Raw genomic sequence first — 21669 nt, 5'->3', positions numbered from 1 at the left:
TGAGAAGGCTAACTCTTCATGATAAAGATAGAGAAAAGGTTTTTAAAGTAGATGTGTGAAGGCCAAAGACAAAGAGAGATAATAATGTTTGAGAATGGATTTAATAGAGTACAATGGGAGCTTGTAACAGAAAGATGAAAAAGTAGCCAGAGAAGTAAGCAGGATCCAGATTCTAAAGCACCTTCTAAGAACTGCACACTAGATCTTAAAAGCTACAAGAGTACTGTTGAAGATGTTTTAGCCATGACCAAAGTATCTTGAAGAGCTTTGCATTGTTTGGCAATATCTATCAAAATTTTAAATGTATGTGTTCTTTGACTTACTAATTTCACTTCCAGGAACTTGTCCCACATAGATGTGCATGTATATATGCAAAAATATATATATACAAGGATGTCCTATGACATTGCATATAATAGACTGGAAATGATTAAATGTCCATCACTAAGGTACCAGTGAAATAATTATGGTTTATTATGGTGAACACCTTGTAACCTTTAAAAATAAGAGGGTAGCTCTGTTTATACTAATGTGGAATGATCTCCAGGATATTTTTTATGTTTCAAGATAATACCACCTGTTAAAAATAAACAAAACAAACGTATTTCTATAACATACACACAGAGATATACTTGTATATGCATGGATTACCTTGAGGATAAATTGTGAAACTGCTGCTGAGGACTGGGATGAAAAGGAGACATTCAACTGATACCCTATTGCTTCTTTTTAATTCTATCATGTATATCTATTAATAACATAGATAAATAATAGGGGTATTACTGATAGTATTATGCAAAGGGGCAAAACCAGAGACAGTGAAACTTGTAGTCAAATTGATATAAAGTAATAGTGTTAAGTATGGAGAAGAGCATGGATTTGTAAGATACTAAGGGAGTAGAATTTGTAGAACCTGGGGACTGATTAGATAGGAACAGTGAGAGAAAAATGTTTTCTAGATATATTATTTGGACACTAGGGTGATGAAGCTGCTATCTAGGGAAATAGGAAATACAGCAGAGAAGGAAAGAATTGGTGTGGAATGAGTGAATATGATTGGGTTAAGTTGTGGATATGTAAGTTTCAAGTTACCTTGTGTCATCCACAGGACAGGACTAGTGGGGAGTTGAATATATAGATATTAGGGACAAATTAGTTAATCATTAGGGCTTTTAATTAATAGGAATATTCTTCTCGGCCTAAATATAACTTTAAAATGATATAAAATTAATTTAATTATAGTTCTCTACTAATATTTCTATTAGAATAATGTCTTATTGGAAAATATCTACACAATATCAAGTTTTATTAAGATCTTTTCTGTTTCAAATGTAGGTATTAACAGAAATAACCATGAATTTTGTTCATTTTAGGGACCTAGAGCCCTGTGGAAAGGAATGGGAAGTACATTTATTGTCCAGGGAGTCACACTTGGAGCAGAAGGCATAATTAGTGAATTTACACCTTTGCCAAGGTACCTTTTTTAGCATTTCTTCAGTGTTAGTTTCATGTTGTGATTCGTTTTTAGATTCAGGGGGTACATGTGCAGTCTTATTACATGGGTATATTGTGTGATGCTGAAGTTTGGACTTCTAATGATCCTCTCATCCAACAATTCCCAATTGTGTAAACATCATACCCAATAGGTAGTTTTCAACCCTTGTCCCCATCCCTCCCCTATTATATTGTTTTAAAAGTAAGTAAAAAATATCTTGAATCTGAAAACTTGTCTGAAGTAACTAAAAGAAGAAACAAAGAATAAAATTAATTATATCTTATTAAATTAGTATGTGATAAGAAAATGTGTCTTGGCTTAGTATTATGGAGATGTATCTTTCAGCTTCTACTGCTATGTGCCAGCAGCTGCCAGCTGAGGAACAAATGTGGGTATATGAGCAATTCCCGCTCTTTAAGTATTCAGTTTAGTGAAGGAGACACATGTAAGCAAGAAGAGGTAACATGTCCAATGTCATGGGGTTGGACAGTCTAGATAATAAAAAGAAGTGTCTTATGCTCGGAATATTGGGTATATATGAAATGGAATATGAGGAAAAGAAGCTGAGGTGCTACATTACAATACAATTGTGCCTTTGTAAGTTTATTCTCTATGGGGTTGGAATATGTTTCTTTTTTTTAATATATAGATGTTCTGATCAAGATATATTCAAATGGCAGTGTAAAATAAATGGAATAGTATAGACAGATTTATGGAGATCTATTGTAATAATCTAGGCGAGACTGAGAAGGTTCTGAACTGTGGAACAGAACAGAAAGGGATGAGCTGGCTAGATATTTCTGAAGTATAATTGATGGTCATTGTGTTAGCTTGGTAATTGGAGATAGGAGAGAATGAGTTGTCATTAGTGACTTAGATTTCTAGATTGTATAATGTTAACCAAGTTGGAGAATTCAAGAAGAAGAAAAAGTTGGAGTAGGGAAGAAGATAAAGAATTTATCTTTCAATAAATGAAGTTGGAGATTCTTGTGAGACATTGAGGGAGGGGAACATGTCTAATATTTGGTTGGAACCATGGATCAGAGTAAAAAAAAAAAAAAGAAAATTGAAGCAGAGGCAGAGCTTTGGATATTATGCCATAAAAGTAGCAGTTGAAGCTTAGGATAGATGAAATCACCTAAGGAGAAAGTGTAGATTAAATGAACAAAATGGACCAAGGACAGAATCCTAGGCGTACATGTGTGTCGTGTGTGTGTTGGGCGAGGGTCGGGGGGGTTAGTTGGGGGAGATAATGAGAGAAATTAGAGAGGTCCTCAGAACAAATTGGAAATAGCATAAGATGTAGGACAATCATGTTCTTGAAACCAAAAATGAGAGAATTAGAATTGTAGATACATTTGAGAGAGAGGGTAGAGAAATTAGGGAAATTTGCTTTCGGGTGTCTCTTCTCTCTGTGAAGCAGGATACAGGGTTATTTGGTGAAAAAGTGATAAGCACTGGTGTTGTAGTAGAAAAGCATGAGAGGAATGATACACATTTGGGACAATCACAATGATGGGTAACAAAGGAATCTTACAAAGAGTATATGAAAGGAATGTTAATAGGTAATATTGGAAATTAGAAATTTTTAAGGTGCTATTTGGCATTACTCTGTGATTTTCCAAATCAGCACTATATTTTTGTATATCATCCTATCGATAATGTTAAAGGCTTTGGAATGGTTTGTTAATCCAAATTTATTGTCTGGCAGGGTGGATTTTTTGGATTGTTAAAGAAGTGAGATAGTTGAAGGCATAGCTACTAGTGTAACACATATGCCCAATGTTGGGATTTAGTCCTTATAGGGAAGGAAATGAAAGCAAGAGAAAATGATATTAAGCTTTTTTCCAATGTGATTTCTTTTGAAGGACCTCATAGTCTTGAAGTTCCTTAAATAAAACTTTGCTAAAAGGTTTGAAACAAAACAAACATTAGAAAGGTCAGCAACATTTGGGTAGCTGAGTTTCTTGTTTTATTCTTTAAAAATCTGTATTTCTTTGTTTGGCTAACTATTCACTTTATTGCTTTTATATCACTAGATAAGATCTCAAGTTAGTACTTATAGTCAAATATTCTTGAAATTCTCTAACAAACAGTTCTATAGAAAATTAACAAAAATGCAGGAAATTCCATTTGGTAGAGTGAAAAAAATTCAATGCAGTTGTTCCTTGTATCTCTGGGGGATTGATTCCAGCATCCCCAGTGGATACCAAAATCCAGAGATGCTGAAGTCCCTTTTATAAAATGGTGTTGTATTTGCATACAACCCGTGCACAACCTCCTGTATACTTTAAATCATTTCTTGATTCCCTATAATACCAAATACAATGTAAATGCCATGTAAATAGTTGTTGTTGTGTATTGTTTAGGGAATAATGACAAGAAAAAAAAAGAAACTCGGTACACATTCAGTACAGATGCAACTATCCCTTTTATAAATAAATATTTTAAATCCACAGTTGCCTGAATCCATGTATGTGGAACCCATGGGTATGAAGGGTTGACTGTATTTGCAACCGGAACACTATTGGTTCAGGTCCTGACTATTTCACTTTTTATTTCTGGGACCTTAGGCAAGTAATGTTGCCTCTCTAAAGCAGAGATGAAGGAATAACGTTAATTTCAGGTTACAGGGAAGAAAAAAATAGGAATAGGAAGGCATAGGACTTTATAAAATTTTATCATCTAACTTTCTTAGTAGACAGACATGTCAACTGAGTGGGAATATATTTTCATCATTTTGAATCTTTCTAAAGAAGACAAAATAGTAACCTCTATTGCATTGTTCTACTTGGATAATTTTGGTGATAAGCCCCACTCATTAATTCATTCATTTACTTAGCTAACATTTCCTGAGTACTTACTATGTGCCAGGTTCTATGCTAAAAACCGGTTTACAATGAGGAAAGGAAACAAAAGGTAACTGTTGCCAGGAAGCTCAGAATCTAATAAAAGTACATTCACTAAGAACAATAATTCCATTAATGAATAATTGCAAATTGAAATTTGTTTTCTGAAAGAAAAGAATATAGTTCTATGAAAGTATTAAAGGGCTAGAAAGTGCCCCTAGTAACATGACACTTAAGGTAGATCAGAGTGGTAATTAAGAGGTACATACCAATTTGTATAAAAATGCTGTTGCAGTGGGGGAGCATAGAGAATTCAAGTGTAACTGAGAGAAGGCTCAACATGGCTGGAGCTCTGGCCAGGGGTAAGGTACAGAGCAGGTGGGAGCCAGAACATGTGTGGCCCTGCAGGCCATTATAAGAATATTGAAGAGGTTCAGTAAGGTCAGTGACATCAGATTTGTTTTCAAAGGGTCATTGTAACTGTAGATGAAAAGGTTGCCTGGGGACCGAAGTGAATAAAAGGAGACATCTTAGTATTCTATTTCAATAATAAAGGTGAGAAATGATAGTGGCTAAGATCAGGGTAGTATCTTTTGAGATAGAGGTAAGTGGATAGTTTTGAAATATACTTAGGTCAAATTGAGGGAATTTGGTGATGCTTTAGGAATGGTAAATGAGAGAGAAGGCAGTATCAAGGATGACTTCTTGTATTTGGGCTTGTGTAACTAGTTGTCAAATGAAGCTGTTTTTTGAAGTGTAGTGTGAATATCTTTTAAAAAATTATTTATTCTTCTTTGGGCAGATTTGACCTTTCCTATTAATGGGAAGAAGGCAGAGTTGTGGCAAACAAGGTCACTAAACATTAACTAAAAGTAGTTCACAGAAGCTACTACATAAGGAGGATGAGCTCTGAGGTCTCCTAGCCTAGGGTTTTTTAATTGCATAACAATTACTAGGTAGAACAGGGGAGATACTATAGATATGCCAACATTTAGTTTTTTTATAAAGTTTATGATCAAATCAGAGAGAAAAACAGCAGATCTCTAGTGTTCATTAAATCAGCAAATTTATAATTTCTCAGTAGTATTACTTTTTAACAAATTATTTATTACCCAGGATCATCATGTGTGATCTCTTTATCTACTGCTAAACCCTTCCCAATCCTCTCCCCCAGTTGGAGTGAGTTAAACCATGTGTCGTTCTACCCCACAGTACCCTTTACTTAATTTACATGTGGCTTTTTTCATACTGTTAACGTCGGGTAGGAGTTCCTGTAACCAAGGCCACCTGTGTGGTTCAGTCTCTCACAAAACCCATTTGGTTCAACTCCAACTTAGTTTTGACTCATCACACATTTGTGGTTATACCACTGTAAACATCTTGTAGTCTTCCTCCAACAGTTCCCTCTGAATTTGCTTATTTTAAACACATGTTATTTTAAACACAATGAAATCGTCCTCAAATTCAGTAGATTTCCTTTCTGATTAACAGTTCCTCAGTAGGGAACACTGAAAGAGTTCAAGTAGAAAAGAAAGATTTTAAGTTGGACTTTAGGACAAGTACATTTTCAGTTCTTTTATCATATCCACATGGAGTAGGCACATGATATGGGGCTACCATATAATGCATTCTTAACTGAAGGTAAATTAATTTTGGAGATTTTGTAGTTCTAACCCTAGATATGAGGGTCCCTAGGGAAGAAGGGTACCATATGGTGGAAGAGGGCCTGAACCTTAGGAACTCCAACAAGGTGTGACTGGGTTAAGAAAGGTGATCCTTCTGAGGACTCTGTTCTGTTCCATTGGTCTATATCTCTGTTTTGGTACCAGTACCATGCTGTTTTGGTTACTGTAGCCTTGTAGTATAGTTTGAAGTCAGGTAGCGTGATGCCTCCTGCTTTGTTCTTTTGACTTAGGATTGTCTTGGCAATGCGGGCTCTTTTTTGGTTCCATATGAACTTTAAAGCCGTTTTTTCCAATTCTGTGAAGAAACTCATTGGTAGCTCGATGGGGATGGCATTGAATCTATAAATAACCTTGGGCAGTATGGCCATTTTCATGATATTGATTCTTCCTATCCATGAGCATGGTATGTTCTTCCATTTGTTTGTGTCCTCTTTGATTTCACTGAGCAGTGGTTTGTAGTTCTCCTTGAAGAGGTCCTTGACATCCCTTGTAAGTTGGATTCCTATTTTATTCTCTTTGAAGCAATTGTGAATGGAAGTTCATTCATGATTTGGCTCTCTGTTTGTCTGTTACTGGTGTATAAGAATGCTTGTGATTTTTGCACATTAATTTTGTATCCTGAGACTTTGCTGAAGTTGCTTATCAGCTTAAGGAGATTTTGGGCTGAGACGATGGGGTTTTCTAAATATACAATCTGTCATCTGCAAACAGGGACAATTTGACTTCTTCTTTTCCTAACTGAATACCCTTGATTTCTTTCTCTTGCCTGATTGCCCGAGCCAGAACTTCCAACACTATGTTGAATAGGAGTGGTGAGAGAGGGCATTCCTGTCTTGTGCCAGTTTTCAAAGGGAATTTTTCCAGTTTTTGCCCATTCAGTATGATATTGGCTGTGGGTTTGTCATAAATAGCTCTTATTATTTTGAGGTATGTTCCATCAATGCCGAATTTATTGAGCGTTTTTAGCATGAAGGGCTGTTGAATTTTGTCAAAAGCCTTTTCTGCATCTGTTGAGATAATCATGTGGTTCTTGTCTTTGGTTCTGTTTATATGCTGGATTACGTTTATTGATTTATATATGTTGAACCAGCCTTGCATCCCAGGGATGAATCCCACTTGATCATGGTGGATAAGCTTTTTGATGTGCTGCTGAATCCGGTTTGCCAGTATTTTATTGAGGATTTTTGCATCGATGTTCATCAGGGATATTGGTCTAAAATTCTCTTTTTTTGTTGTGTCTCTGCCAGGCTTTGGTATCAGGATGATGTTGGCCTCATAAAATGAGCTAGGGAGGATTCCCTCTTTTTCTATTGATTGGAATAGTTTCAGAAGGAATGGTACCAGCTCCTCCTTGTACCTCTGGTAGAATTCAGCTGTGAATCCATCTGGTCCTGGACTTTTTTTGGTTGGTAGGCTATTAATTATTGCCTCAATTTCAGAGCCTACTATTGGTCTATTCAGGGATTCAACTTCACACATCTACAGCCATCTGATCTTTGACAAACCTGAGAGAAACAAGAAATGGGGAAAGGATTCCCTATTTAAGAAATGGTGCTGGGAAAATTGGCTAGCCGTAAGTAGAAAGCTGAAACTGGATCCTTTCCTTACTCCTTATACGAAAATTAATTCAAGATAGATTAGAGACTTAAATGTTAGACCTAATACCATAAAAACCCTAGAAGAAAACCTAGGTAGTACCATTCAGGACATAGGCATGGGCAAGGACTTCATGTCTAAAACACCAAAAGCAACAGCAGCAAAAGCCAAAATTGACAAATGGGATCTAATTAAACTAAAGAGCTTCTGCACAGCAAAAGAAACTACCATCAGAGTGAACAGGCAACCTACAGAATGGGAGAAAATTTTTGCAATCTACTCATCTGACAAAGGGCTAATATCCAGAACCTACAAAGAACTCAAACAAATATACAAGAAAAAAACAAACAACCCCATCAAAAAGTGGGCAAAGGATATGAACAGACATTTCTCAAAAGAAGACATTCATACAGCCAACAGACACATGAAAAACTGGTCATAATCACTCACTATCAGAGAAATGCACATCAAAACCACAATGAGGTACCATCTCACACCAGTTAGAATGGCAATCATTAAAAGGTCAGGAAACAACAGGTGCTGGAGAGGATGTGGAGAAATAGGAACACTTTTACACTGTTGGTGGGATTGTAAACTAGTTCAACCATTATGGAAAACAGTATGGCAATTCCTCAAGGATCTAGAACTAGATGTACCATATGACCCAGCCATCCCACTACTGGGTATATACCCAAAGGATTATAAATCATGCTGCTTTAAAGACACATGCACACGTATGTTTATTGCGGCACTATTCACAACAGCAAAGACTTGGAATCAACCCAAATGTCCATCAGTGACAGACTGGATTAAGAAAATGTGGCACATATACACCATGGAATACTATGCAGCCATAAAAAAGGATGAGTTTGCATCCTTTGTAGGGACATGGATGCAGCTGGAAACCATCATTCTTAGCAAACTATCACAGGAACAGAAAACCAAACACCGCATGTTCTCACTCATAGGTGGGAACTGAACAATGAGATGACTTGGACTCGGGAAGGGGAACATCACACACCGGGGCCTATCATGGGGAGGGGGGAGGGGGGAGGGATTGCATTGGGATATAAATGCAACCTGATATAAATGACGAATTGATGGGTGCTGACGAGTTGATGGGTGCAGCACACCAACAAGGCACAAGTATACATATGTAACAAACCTGCACATTATGCACATGTACCCTAAAACTTAAAGTATAATAATAATTAAAAAAAAGAATATTTTCAAAACAGATCACTTATGAAATTTTATTTTTAAGTAAATAGTATTTTTCTCACTTATAAGTGGGAGCTAAACTACAGGGATGCAAAGCCATAGAATGATATAATGGACTTTGGGGACTAGGGAGGAGGAGGTTGAAGGATAAGACTATCTATAGGGTACAGTGTACACTGTCCCAGTGACAGGTGCACCAAAATCTCAAAAGTCACCACTAAGGAACTTATCCATGTAACTGAAAACCGCCTGTATCCCCAAAACTGTTGAAATAAAAGAAAAAATAAAAAAATAAAAATAAAAAAGAAAGGTGATCCTGAAAAGGAGTCAGGAGAGACCAGAAGAAGGGAGGATAAAAACCAACAGAGAATGGGCTAGTGGAGTACAGGGGCAAAGAGTGCTTCAAGGAGAGAAGAACACGAGGCTCTGATGGCTGCTGAAATGTCAAATAAGGTAGAGACTTAAAAACGTCCATCAGATTTAATGACATGGAGATTATTGGAGACTTTGGCAAGAGCTGTTTTTGTTCAAAAGCAATCTGAAGTGGGTTCAGAGATGAATGGGAAAGTACGGATGTGGAAACAGCAAGTTTAGAATGTTGGCTCTGACTAGGATTGATGAAGAGTGGTAACTGGAAGATGAGAGGTTTAGGGTAGGTTGGAGGAAGTTTTTTTGTTTTGTTTTGTTTTTTTTAATGAGGATAGCTATTTGACCATTTGAAAATTTAAGACTGCTAAATTAGAGTTATTTTAGAATTTTATTGCTTTTTGTGTTGATTATGCATAGAAGTATGTATTTTGAACTGTTAAATGAAAAACTAGACTGTTTTGAGAAAAGCAAGGTACTCGAATAAATTTTATTGATTTTTTTTTTTTGCTCATTAGCGAGGGCATTTTTTGCTTGAAAATAGTTCATTTAGATATATTTATATATTTGGTATTTGATAATGAATTATACAAAAGTTTAATGACAAGATTTTACATTTACCCTCAACCGAAACTTTTAAGTAGCTTTTTTAAATTTCTAGAGCTGTAACAGTAAATTTTACCCATTTTATAAAGTAGTAGAGAACAGATACGAGGAAGAGTCCCAAAAACATTTTTTAAATACTTGGTTTTAAATCTCCTTTTTTTTTATCTTAATGATCTTAATAATTAGCAGTAGTCATCAAAGGGGAGGTAACTCAGAATTGACAGTTGTATTTAAAGGGGAGGCTATCCAGTCCTTAATGTTTACCACAATTTTATACTTAAAACTGATGTCATCATAAACTGTGGTAATACTTTCTGAGTTCATGAGTATTAGCTGTGCCAAGATGATTTACAAAGCATGTAACATATTTTGTTTTATAATCATAAAGTAACTTTCCATAAGATGGGAGGCCTAATCTATTTTTTATATTTTTTGACTTAATCATTGAATAATATGATTTCAGCTACATTGTGTTGTTCAAGCCAAATAAATATGCTAATAGTAATTTAATCAGAGTTTGGCCCAGCAGATGCTCTAAGGTCTTAGAAATCAGGGGTAGTTGTTCTATTGTCTGAAAGTCTCTGATGTATGTACTCCTTTGTATGCTGTTGTTTTTCAAATTCAGTCATTTGAAATAGAAAACATTTTTCTAGAGTCCTGTTGTAGCCATGATGGAATGAGTACCAATTCCATCAGAGGAACTGGTGGTAGCAAGTCTTATCTTTATTTTGCATTTCCCTGTCTGCTTTTTTTCTCTCTCTCTCTTTTTCTTTTCATTTTTCTCCTATCTCCGCTGCCTTTTCATTTTTTTCTTCTTATTTACATTTTTCTTTTTTTTTTTTTTTTTTACTCTCTGTAATCTTGACTCTTTTTGGACTTTTCTCTTGATAGAACTTACTCCCTTTTTTCCCCTTTGGTTCTATTTCATTTCAGCTTGCCTCCCTCCCTCCCTCCCTCCCTCCCTTCCTTCCTTCCTTCTTTCTTTTTTTTTTTTTTTTTTCTTCCTTTTTTTTTCTTTCTTTTCTTGTTTTCCAGAAGTAACCAAACTAGCAGACAGAATGCACGCAATCCTAGACCTTGGTTCCAGACCTGGCATTTTGCCTGTTTCCTTTGAACATTTATTTCCCTGTGATCTTTTTGACCCTGATTTTTCTCATCAGTAAGACAAGTGTGACAATATCTCCTCTGCTTATCTCACAAGATTCTTCTTTGTATCAAATAAGATGAGAGGCAGTACAGACAGAGAGTACAGAGGTTTAGAACACAGTTCCACAGTAACTGGTTACTTGGGTTTGGGTAAGTTATTAATCCCCTCTGATCCTATCTCCTCATCTATGAAATGGAGAAAATAGGGTTATTATGAAGATTAGAAATAGTTCATGCAAAGCACTTTGCATAGTAATGGCATTTAGTAGGTGCTCACAAAGATAATAGAATATAATGGTCACAAAATTATATAATTGTACTAAGTAAAGATCCTTCGGAAATTAGGTACTACATAAATGTAATGTGTCAGCCTGCATTAGAGTTACTTAATTTTTAAAAACAATTCCCATTCTTATATAATTTGTAAAGCCTTTTAAAATCCTGTTCTTTGTTTCCATATCTATTCTCTTTCTTTTAACCTATCATCTTAATTTTCTTCACTTTCTCATGTTTACTTTCATAATCAATTGTGCCTCTTGCTTCTCTGCCAGACCCTTCTATCAGCACATACGAAAACACCTTGTATTTTTTTTCTCTTAAACCATCACAGTTGTTTACACTGTGTTCCAGAAAAGAAAATGTTCACCATTAGAATATATTTCTCCTACAGATTAAAAAAAAATTAGAAGTTGATTACTGTTTTGAAAATTGCACTAATTCCAGATGTTTTAAGTAACATGGCTTTTAAGTTTATTTTTATGTTTTAGGGAGGTTTTACATAAATGGAGTCCTAAACAAATAGGAGAACACCTTCTACTGAAATCGTAAGTATCAAAAAATGGCATTTTTATTGGACATTTTCACTAATTTTTATAGTATTAGAACTGGAAACAAATCTTATTAAATAACTGTAAACAAGGAAATTAGAGCAGTGAAGCAGTGAAATGTTTGTGGGACTAGAACTTCAAAGGACAAGTAACAGAGTTTAGGAATAAATCTTGAAATATATATTATCTTTAAAATAAATCTTACTAATTTGAAAGGCTGGAATCACAGACTAATTTTGTGTATGTATTCTTAGGAAGTTAGCATGAGTCTTCAATTTATTTAACCTGGATTTTCAAGGAAAGTATAACTATTTTATTGTTAATCAGAGATAGAAATGTATTTGTATGGTGATGAGCAAACCCAAAAAACCTTAGTGACATTGAAATGTAGTCCTAAAGGCACTTAGTGATTTTACAACGGTAACCATTTTTGTAGATTAGAATTTTATTCTTCACTTTTTAATTTTTTTTTTGAAGATTGTGAATTGGAAATCCCCCAGCTTGCTGGCTCCCTCAATGGGACATTCCAGCACATTATTACTTAGTGATGTTCCATTCACCTTGAAAACCACTACTTGCCAGGACCTGGCCCATAAGGGTTAGGTAAGTCCCACCTTGATATTATTTTGAATAACTATATTTTGCAGGCTTGCAAAGTTGTAATATTACTATGTCTAAATATTGGTGATAGAAAACAACTTTGCAAAGCTGTATAATGTTGTTTTTTTAATAATAAAAGGGGACTTCACTCACCATTTGAAGACTGGCCTACCTCTGCTGGATGGGAAATCTGGGAATTGATATAAGAGGATAGTAACAGAAAAGTTTACTTGCTCAAATATCATTAAAAAGGCAAACTATGGAACGGATCCTTCATCCTAAATTTTAAGTTTTAGATTTATAGGCTGCATTAGCTATGTGTAGGTAGAAGTCCAATCTATTTTCATTGCAGGCTGTCCTTGTTTTGTCATTTGATTTTTTCATTTCTGTTGAATAAAGCATCCTATGTTACAGGTTTCTGAAGTTAGAATTTTTAGGCTATAGGTATTAATAGTTGAAAACGTTAAAAAGATTATTCTAGCTTGACTATAAATTATGTTGACATATTAAAGCAGATATTAAAAAAATTCGTATAAGCATCTTGTTTCAGTATACTGATAAATTTGTTTTAATTTCTATAGCCTAACTTATGTGGTGGCAATGCCTTTTTATTCAGCAAGTCTGATTGAAACAGTGCAGGTGAGCTTTTTTTTTACTGTCATTCTTTTTATTAAGAATAGTTTTTGGACTATTCAGTATATTGTATATATCTAATGTTTCAGCAGAAAATTTTAAGACTATGCCTAAAAATGTTTATTTTATAAATATCACAGTTATATCACACATTGCTTGTCTGTATATTTCCATTGCAATCTTAAGTCACACTGCTAGTTTTAATTATTTTTGTCCTTTCCGTAGGCAACTATACTCTTCATTTAGACATCTCAGAACACAGCCTATAACTTGCTCTGAAAACAAAGAATCTATAAACTTTTTAAGGCCCTTACATACAACTCAGATGGTTATGGCTTATAATTGGACAGTAAATTAAAAATTACCTGAGAATAAACATGTTGGATAATCATCCAAACAGGAAGCAGGTTGTCCCCACAGGTAGTTTACTGACAGGATTCTTTTTAAATATGCCTTTAAGTAACATTTGATACTATTGGGTGTGGTAAATACTACAAAGCTGAAGCAATTTTCTGCTAGCACTTTAAATTCTGTTTGCTTGTGTTACTATTCCTAACCACATGGTGGCGCTTCAAGTACATTTAATTAAATGTCTTACCCTCCTTCCTACACTTAAAACTGTAAGATGAAGGTAGTTTTTACTTCACCTGTATACAAAATCCCACTATTTTTACACATGTCTTCTATTTCCACATCAGATCCTCTAGCGTATTCTTTTCTCTAGTATATGTGAGTGCCCTCTCTGTAGAAACTCCCACTGGATCAGCCTTTGCTCTTCTAATTACTCTTTTCTACCTTGTTTCTTTTCTGGCTGTATCATTCATCTTTGATTTATTTATTATTATTATTATTATTATTATTATTATTATTGTTATTATTATTATTATTTCTGTTAGAACTAACTTCAGTTAACTGAAGTTAATGTCTTACGACCCAAATAATACTTTCCCTCCTTCCCCTTGCATTTGGCATTGTGTTAAATAAATGATACAATTTTTGTATGGTGCTATAGAATTTACAGAGTTGTCACTTGTATGAGATAGCCTCATTTTAAAGATAAGGGAAAAATGGCAGGAAAGTAATTATTTAAGGAAAAACAACTAAGCAGAATGATTTATTGGGGAAAACAACTTTTAGCTTGAGACAGACCCATTATCACATTTCTCTGCTTAAATTAGACCTGGGACTTTAGACAGATTTCTTACCTTTATAATTTTCTTATCCATAAATTGTGAATAGTATTTTAATAACTGAGGTGTAACATTGAATGAGTTATTTATGTAAGTGCCCGGCTCACTATGTGATAGGGTTTGTTCTGTGTGTGTGTTTTTTTTAACCCAGTATTTACCTCTTGTTTCCTGCTTCAGGTTCCACCTGCTAACGCCTTATGATTTCTTTTGTCTGCTTTTCTAGAACTCTTTTTTCTTCAGATTTCTCTCTCTTGAACATCTTTTTTCAATAACTCCTTTGCCATCTCTTCTGTTATACCTTAAGGCTCAATTCTTGACCCTCTGTTTTTTTATCCTATACTCATTATTCTGAAAGAGCTAATTTATTCACAGGAATCACTTTAGTTCTAATCTTATGTGAGTTAAATCTTCAGACTCAACTTATAAAAATAATCTCATCTGTCCCTCTAAAAATTAACTTCCTTTAGAAACTCTTCTCCCTGGCAATATATTAATGATACTAGTGTTATCTTCACACTAAAGACTCAAAACTTTAGTTTTTATTTTAGGAAAGATTTTATTTTTACATTTCTTTCATTCTTCATAATTACCCAGTCATCATGAACTTTGTAGTGATCTATTTCTTCATTAAGAATCCTAGAGGCCTAGGTGGGTGGATCTTGAGGTCAGGAGTTCGAGACCAGCCTGGCCAGCAAAGTGAAATCCCATCTCTACTAAAAATACAAAAATTAGCCGGGCATGGTGGTAGGCACCTGTTGTCCTAGCTATTCGGGAGGCTGAGGTGGAAGAATAGCTTGAACCTGGGAGGCAGAGGTTTCAGTGAGCCGAAATCACACCACTGTACTCTAGCCTGGGTGACAGAGTGAGGCTCTGTCTTACAAAAAAAAAAAAAAAAAAAAAAAAAAAAAAATCCTTATACTAGTCCCTGCATTTTAAAAGTCAATTCTGTGTACTCATACAAGATTGTTTTTAAGTTGCAATGCTTATATATCCTTTTACTGATTAAGGATTCATATTGACTCATATTCCCTAAAATCAACTTCAGACTTATTATAGTTTTAAATAAAGGTTTTAATTACATCACTTTACCTTTCAGATTATCTTCCTTAACTGCTAAACTTTAAAGGAAAAAAAAATTCATCAACTATTTATTGAGTACTTGCCTGTGTCACGTACTGTGATAGACCCTGGGGATACAACAGCAAACAAAAACAAATTGCTCTGCTCTCATAGCACTTATATTTTTATGGGGAAAGTAGACATAAACAACTAAATATAAGGTATATTTCATGGTGATTAACTGCTAAAGAGAGCAAAAATAAAGCAAGGAAGGCAAATAGGATGTGTAATGGGTGGGGGGGCAGTTAATATTTTTTTAAGAAGATAAGTAAAGGCCTCACTGAGAAGGTGACATTTGTGTAAAGATCAACATGGATATTTGTGAAAATATTCTAAGGGAAGGCAAGTGCAAATGCCCTTACACGGGACTGTGTCATGTGGGTTGTGTCATACATGCTTGAGAAGTAGGAAGGATGCCGATATGGTTGGCGCTAAGCACAAAAAAAGCAAATGTTGAGTATTATTTAGAGGGAAAGCAAGTGCAAAAACTGTTAAGTGGGACTGTGTCATGTGTGTTGTATCTTGCATGCTTGAGAAGTAGAAAGGAAGCTGTTATAGTTGGTGCTAACTAAGCAAGGGGGGAATAGAGGAGATGAGGCCTGAGTGGTAAGAGAGGACCAGATTATATAGGACATGGTAAATCATTGTAATAATTGGGCTTTTGTTTTTGGGAAGGATGGAAAGTCTTTGATAGGTTTGAGCAGAACGGTGGTGTGTTCTGACTTACATCTTTATTAGGATCTCTTTGACTGTTGTATTAAAAATAAACAAGCGGGAAGGAGGTCAGGGTCAGAGGTAGGAAGATGGATTAGAAGGCTAGGCAAGCTCATTGTAGTCTCATAGTTTTAAATATCATCTATTTACTAAAGACACCTACATTTATAATACAATGCTTCTCCACTTACAATGGGATTACATCCCAATAAACCTGTCATAAATTCGCAAAATCATAAGTTGAGATATCGTCCAAACCATCTGTAGGTCCATTGTGTACCTTTTTCCTGTAATTTCTATTTTGAACTCCATTTGGAGTTAATTGACTTAACATTTCTGAACTCTTGATCTTCACCAGATTGCTACTCTGGCAGTTTTTCAACTCAATAAAAGGCAATGCTGTTCCCCTCAGTTCCTCTGTACAACAACCTTGGGGTTATCCTTGACCCTTCTCTTGCATACCCCAAATGCAATTCACCAGTAATTCCCATAGACTTTGATTTTAGGACAAAAGCACAATTGAACCACTTTACTTCTGTGGCCACCTTCTAGTCCAAGCCACCATCATCCCTTTACTGGATGATTCCAGTAACTTTTGAACTGGCTTTTCAACTGATCTTGTCCTCCTTTGCACAACAGCTAGTATTCTTTTAAAATATAAATTATGTCATGTCCATCTTCTGCTTAAAATCAACCAGTTATTTCCCATGTGACTAGAAGCCAAAGTCTACAGAGCAGTCTATAAGGCATGATATAGCCCCTGGCTACCTTATAAATTTCATCTGCTGCTTTTCTGCAGTCATTGCTGCAGCCAAAGTGCCTTTTAGCAAGTTCTTTTCTATCTGTCTATACCTTGGTAATCCATATCAAACTTTCTTATTCATATCCCCAAAATTCTACAAAAGCAGACATTGCAGGTGATAATGAGACTAACATTTATTGAGTGACTCCTGAGTGCCAAGCCTTTTTTCATTTGATATTCACAACAACCCTGTGCATGAAAAGTAGATAATGGTCATTTCCATTTTTGTAGAATGGGAAACTCTGCTTAGGAGAAGTTAAGTAGCTTGACAGTGGTTGCATAGTCAGTAAGTAATGGAGGCAGGATTTAAACATGTTTAAGAACTATAAGCACCATATTGTCTCCTTAAGCATTACATAGTTATTGCCTTTCCACACCTGCATATCTCCCTAGTCTCCTTACCCCAATAAGATTAGCTCCCAACTTCACTGATAGCAATTTTATGAGATTTTATTTGAAAAAAATCTGATGCCTAGATAACAGTTAAAGTCTGCAAATCATGGATGTTTCCCTCTTCAGTCACTACGTTAGGATTTAAAAGGAACCTAGAAAGAGTCCTTTTTCTGTGTCAAAATAAGCAAATGTTAAGTTTTACTTATTCATTTTTATTTCAGAGTGAGATAATTCGAGATAATACTGGCATTTTGGAATGTGTTAAAGAAGGAATTGGAAGAGTGATAGGCATGGGAGTGCCTCACAGCAAACGACTTCTTCCGCTTCTTTCCTTGATCTTCCCTACGGTGCTTCATGGAGTTCTTCATTACATCATCAGCTCAGTTATTCAGAAATTTGTCCTACTAATTCTAAAGAGAAAGACTTACAATAGCCACCTAGCTGAGAGCACTAGCCCTGTGCAGAGTATGTTGGATGCTTATTTTCCAGAACTTATTGCTAACTTTGCTGCCAGTCTTTGTTCTGACGTTATACTTTACCCATTGGAAACAGTTTTGCACCGCCTTCACATTCAAGGAACACGCACAATAATTGACAATACAGACCTTGGCTATGAAGTGCTTCCAATTAATACACAGTATGAGGGAATGAGAGACTGTATCAATACCATAAGGCAGGAGGAAGGAGTGTTTGGTTTTTATAAAGGGTTTGGTGCTGTTATAATACAGTACACACTGCATGCAGCTGTTTTACAGATTACCAAAATTATTTACGCTACACTTCTTCAAAATAACATTTGAGATTTAGGTTCCCTCACTGAGTAGTCTGGAAGATATAATCTGGATAATTTGCTATAAAGTTATGAGGGATAAAAGTGAAATACTGGGGAAGAAAATGGATTGGAAAGTAAAATTGGTACAAAAGCCCATGCTGATTATCTTGACTTTGTTTTTTAAGGCATAGGTACATATTTTGGATCAAAACTCTTCCAAATTTGAAAACTCAATAAAAATAACACTTATTAAATTCTAGTTAGTGTGGCACTCATGGTGAAGTAAACATGATCCTAGGCAGAAGCAAAATTTTATTATAAAATCTAAAAACTTTATAGAGTTGAATCTATTTCATCTGACTTAAATATTCATTAAATGTTTATTTTACCTTCTAGATTGATATTGGTATAGTATCCTTAATATAGTGTAGTGTGTTAATGTCCTTAATACAATCGGGAGGTTTTTACCTTTAAGCAAGTAAATGACATCATTATTGAAAAAGACTTAAGGGATGATTAGATTTGGCAATCTGTAAGCAGGAGTAAAAAGGTTTTAAATTGCATTGTCCCTATATAACTATCTTAATGGCTATATATATTTATTTTATAAAGCCATTTATGTACACACATGTAACTTGGAATTTCCTTCATCCCTACACGTTTTCTACACTTACATCACCTTATTGCATAAAACGAAGTCATGCACTTTCTACTTGAACATCAAAATATCAAAAGCCAAGGTACCCAAAAGATGCAAGTCAGAGACAACATCCTTGTCCATATCCAAACCCAGTGTTTCAGTGCTAGCAACTTAATTTATCATACATTTATAGAGTTTGGTTTGCTTTGCTACTTGTGTGAATCATCGGACTGTTTTTAGAGCCACTCTTAAGAGAGAATATAAAAAATCATGACAATTACTACTGTTTCCACATTTACAAATTGCATACTTAAATGAACCTCATTTACCTTTTATGTCTGAATGGCTTGTCTGAGAGGAAACAAAATTAAAATTCATCTGGGAATTTGTGCCTCTTGTCTACTATATAGTCATCACTAGATAATGCCTTCCGTTTTTATTTTCTTTCAGTTTTTGCTTTAAATTTTGTTTTCCAAAATAGATGTACATGGAGGGAAAAGCAATTATTCTTATCACCTTTTATTTAAACTTCTTTAGGTGAATACTGAAGAAAAATCCAAACCTTAAAGGAAATATGCCCTTGTGTTTTATGGGTGGGGAAAAAGTACATTTCAACATATAATAGCAAAAAAAAATTAATCAGTTTAATAAAAACATTTTGTCTGTTCCTAAATGTAATTTGGTAGGTTAAGCACTTTGTATAGTAAAATGACATGTGTTTGCTGTATCGTTAGACATTTTAAAGTTTTATTTCTTCACATGGATAATCACAGTTGTATCACGAACCATTTAGCTCTCTGAAGCACAGTGACTTTGCACTGATATTGTCCAACCAAGAATGCATAGTAACTGAAATTTTACTTGCTAAATGTCACAGAAATGGTTACTTTTTGCAAATAGTAGTGTTGGAATAAAAAAGTGATATCCAAAAAGTGTAAAAACAGTAATAGGTAGCAAATCTCTCCTATGTATGTGTGTGTAGTTACTCAAACACCTACATTTTCCATTTTTAAATTTACCGAGAGGGGGGAAATAAACACCACTGATCACATTTTATATTTTATGGTGAATATTTTAGATTAAGGTTTACTTTGTCCAACCAATAGCATTTAAATTGCTTTCAATTAATATAGTTTCAGATAAGAGTAAACCAGAAAATTTCAAGTTTAAAAAATTTCTGGAAAAGAATCTGAATAGAATCAAGTATTTACTAATGAAAATCCATAGGATCCTTTATTTAGCTAAAAATTAAATATTTCAGGATATTTGTTGAAAGTTAGCTGAAAATAGTTACATAAATTCATTTTATTGTGGAATAATTATCAGACCGATAGGCTGAACCACACACAAGTAAGGTTGATCTTATTTTCCTTTTTGGAGAAAGGGAATACAAATTAACATTAAAATTGAAACATAGGAAGTAAAATATGAATAATTTTTTACTACCATTCCAAATTAGTTGAAACAAAATCTTGAACGGTCAAGCACTTAAATTTAAGCTAGCCAAATATGTTGCACTGAATTTTGAAAAGAGTGACTGAGATAACCATAAGATACACTCTTTCCCTTTTTAAAATTGTTATTTTTCTTTAACATAGGTGCCAAATCACATATCCATGGGCTACACTTCTTAAGATAATAACAGCTCAAAATAATACTTTTTAATTCAATTGAACTAACAGCATTATGAAAAAGATTCTATTAAATGTTCCACAGGCCCATTGGTCCTCTTATATAAGCCAGATTTTGGTCACTGAGCTTGTGATACACTTGCCTTACATTGTAGGGTTTCTTAATTTGAGTCAAGTATACTGAAAGCAATTAAAAACTGGTAAATATTAATTTACTATGTAAAGTGAACTTGTGAATTAACTTACTAAATACATGTATGTAGACCTTCCTGAAATGCCATTCTCAATTTTATTTTGTGGGCTCTTAAAAAAATTATCTGGGTTAATAAGGTTATCTATTAAAGCCTCCAAAATCTCAGCACGAGATGTTATAAATATGAAATAGTAGAAACAAGCTAACTTGAAAATGGGTATTTGATACCTTAGCTGGTGTTTTCAGAAACATACAGAACTGGAGAGGTGAGAACTTACTTACTTTGGCAGATGTACCTGACTACTCACAACTGTCTTTTTAGCAGCAGCTTTGTTAAAACTGCACAAAGCATTCACTTTATTGAGTACAAATGCTGTAGTGTTTCTAGTATATCTGTTCATGAAATGAAAAAAAAAAAAATGATGCTTTATATTTGTTGTATGAACTGAGGTTGTGGAGGATGTTTGTCCACTGATCTTTAGAAACAGAAAAGACTACTTTGTCAGCTTCTAATAAGGTAGCCAGGTTTGAATTATTTTCAAACTTTATATAAGCAAATAAAATCTGTTGGTAACAATTCACATTGCACTAGAATTTGAATGATACCGTTGTTGGCATTTCTGTTTCTCTTTCAAGTGGTTGTAAATAATCTCTTTTTCTCATATAAACTAAATGTGTAATGTCTTACTCTTGAGTCATTTAGTATCAGTGATAATGGTACCAAGTTGTATAGCAGAGTAACAAAATCATGATTTGACAATTAAATTTACATATTGCCTCACCTAGAGATGTTTTGTCTGTACGACTTTTTCTTTTTTTTTAAGTTTGTCTTACTGTTACTTTAAGTGTTTTGGGTAAATTGTGTAATATGAAAAGTTCAATAAAATGTTGAAATAAAACCAATGTTTTTCTCCTACTGATGTGAGAGAACTATTCAGGCTAGTGGTTAGAGATGAATTATATTTTTTTAGGTAGAAATGAAGATCAACAAAAATATGTGAAGTCAAACTTTTTTGCACACAGTTTTTAAAAATCTCTATAGCCTCCTCACAACATCCCTATGACAGTTTTGGAGTTGGGCTGTTTGATTAAGAATGAAATAGATACAGAGAGGAGGTGATTTGTCCTGCATTTTGCAACTAGGAGAGTAACAACAGAAAAATGACAAGTAGGCAGCTCGAGACTCCCATC

The 21669-nt window shown here is 34.6% G+C and overlaps 1 protein-coding gene across 1 annotated transcript in view; it reads left to right on the top strand.

The window, feature by feature from the left end:
- The window catches only part of SLC25A46 (solute carrier family 25 member 46), a 29259-nt gene extending 7882 nt beyond the window's left edge, over positions 1-21377 (top strand). The window contains exons 5-8 of the mRNA XM_010385972.2: positions 1374-1474; positions 11732-11788; positions 12973-13030; positions 17464-21377. Of these exons, the coding sequence (XP_010384274.1) occupies positions 1374-1474; positions 11732-11788; positions 12973-13030; positions 17464-18042 (795 nt within the window). The 3' untranslated portion in view covers positions 18043-21377. The remainder of the gene's footprint in view (positions 1-1373; positions 1475-11731; positions 11789-12972; positions 13031-17463) is intronic.
- The last annotated feature ends 292 nt before the right edge of the window (positions 21378-21669 follow it).

The sequence above is a fragment of the Rhinopithecus roxellana genome, chromosome 3 (assembly GCF_007565055.1).
Source record: "Rhinopithecus roxellana isolate Shanxi Qingling chromosome 3, ASM756505v1, whole genome shotgun sequence".
NCBI lineage: Eukaryota > Metazoa > Chordata > Mammalia > Primates > Cercopithecidae > Rhinopithecus > Rhinopithecus roxellana.
Note: the sequence above shows the minus strand (reverse complement) of the source record. Positions and strands in the feature narration are given on the sequence as shown.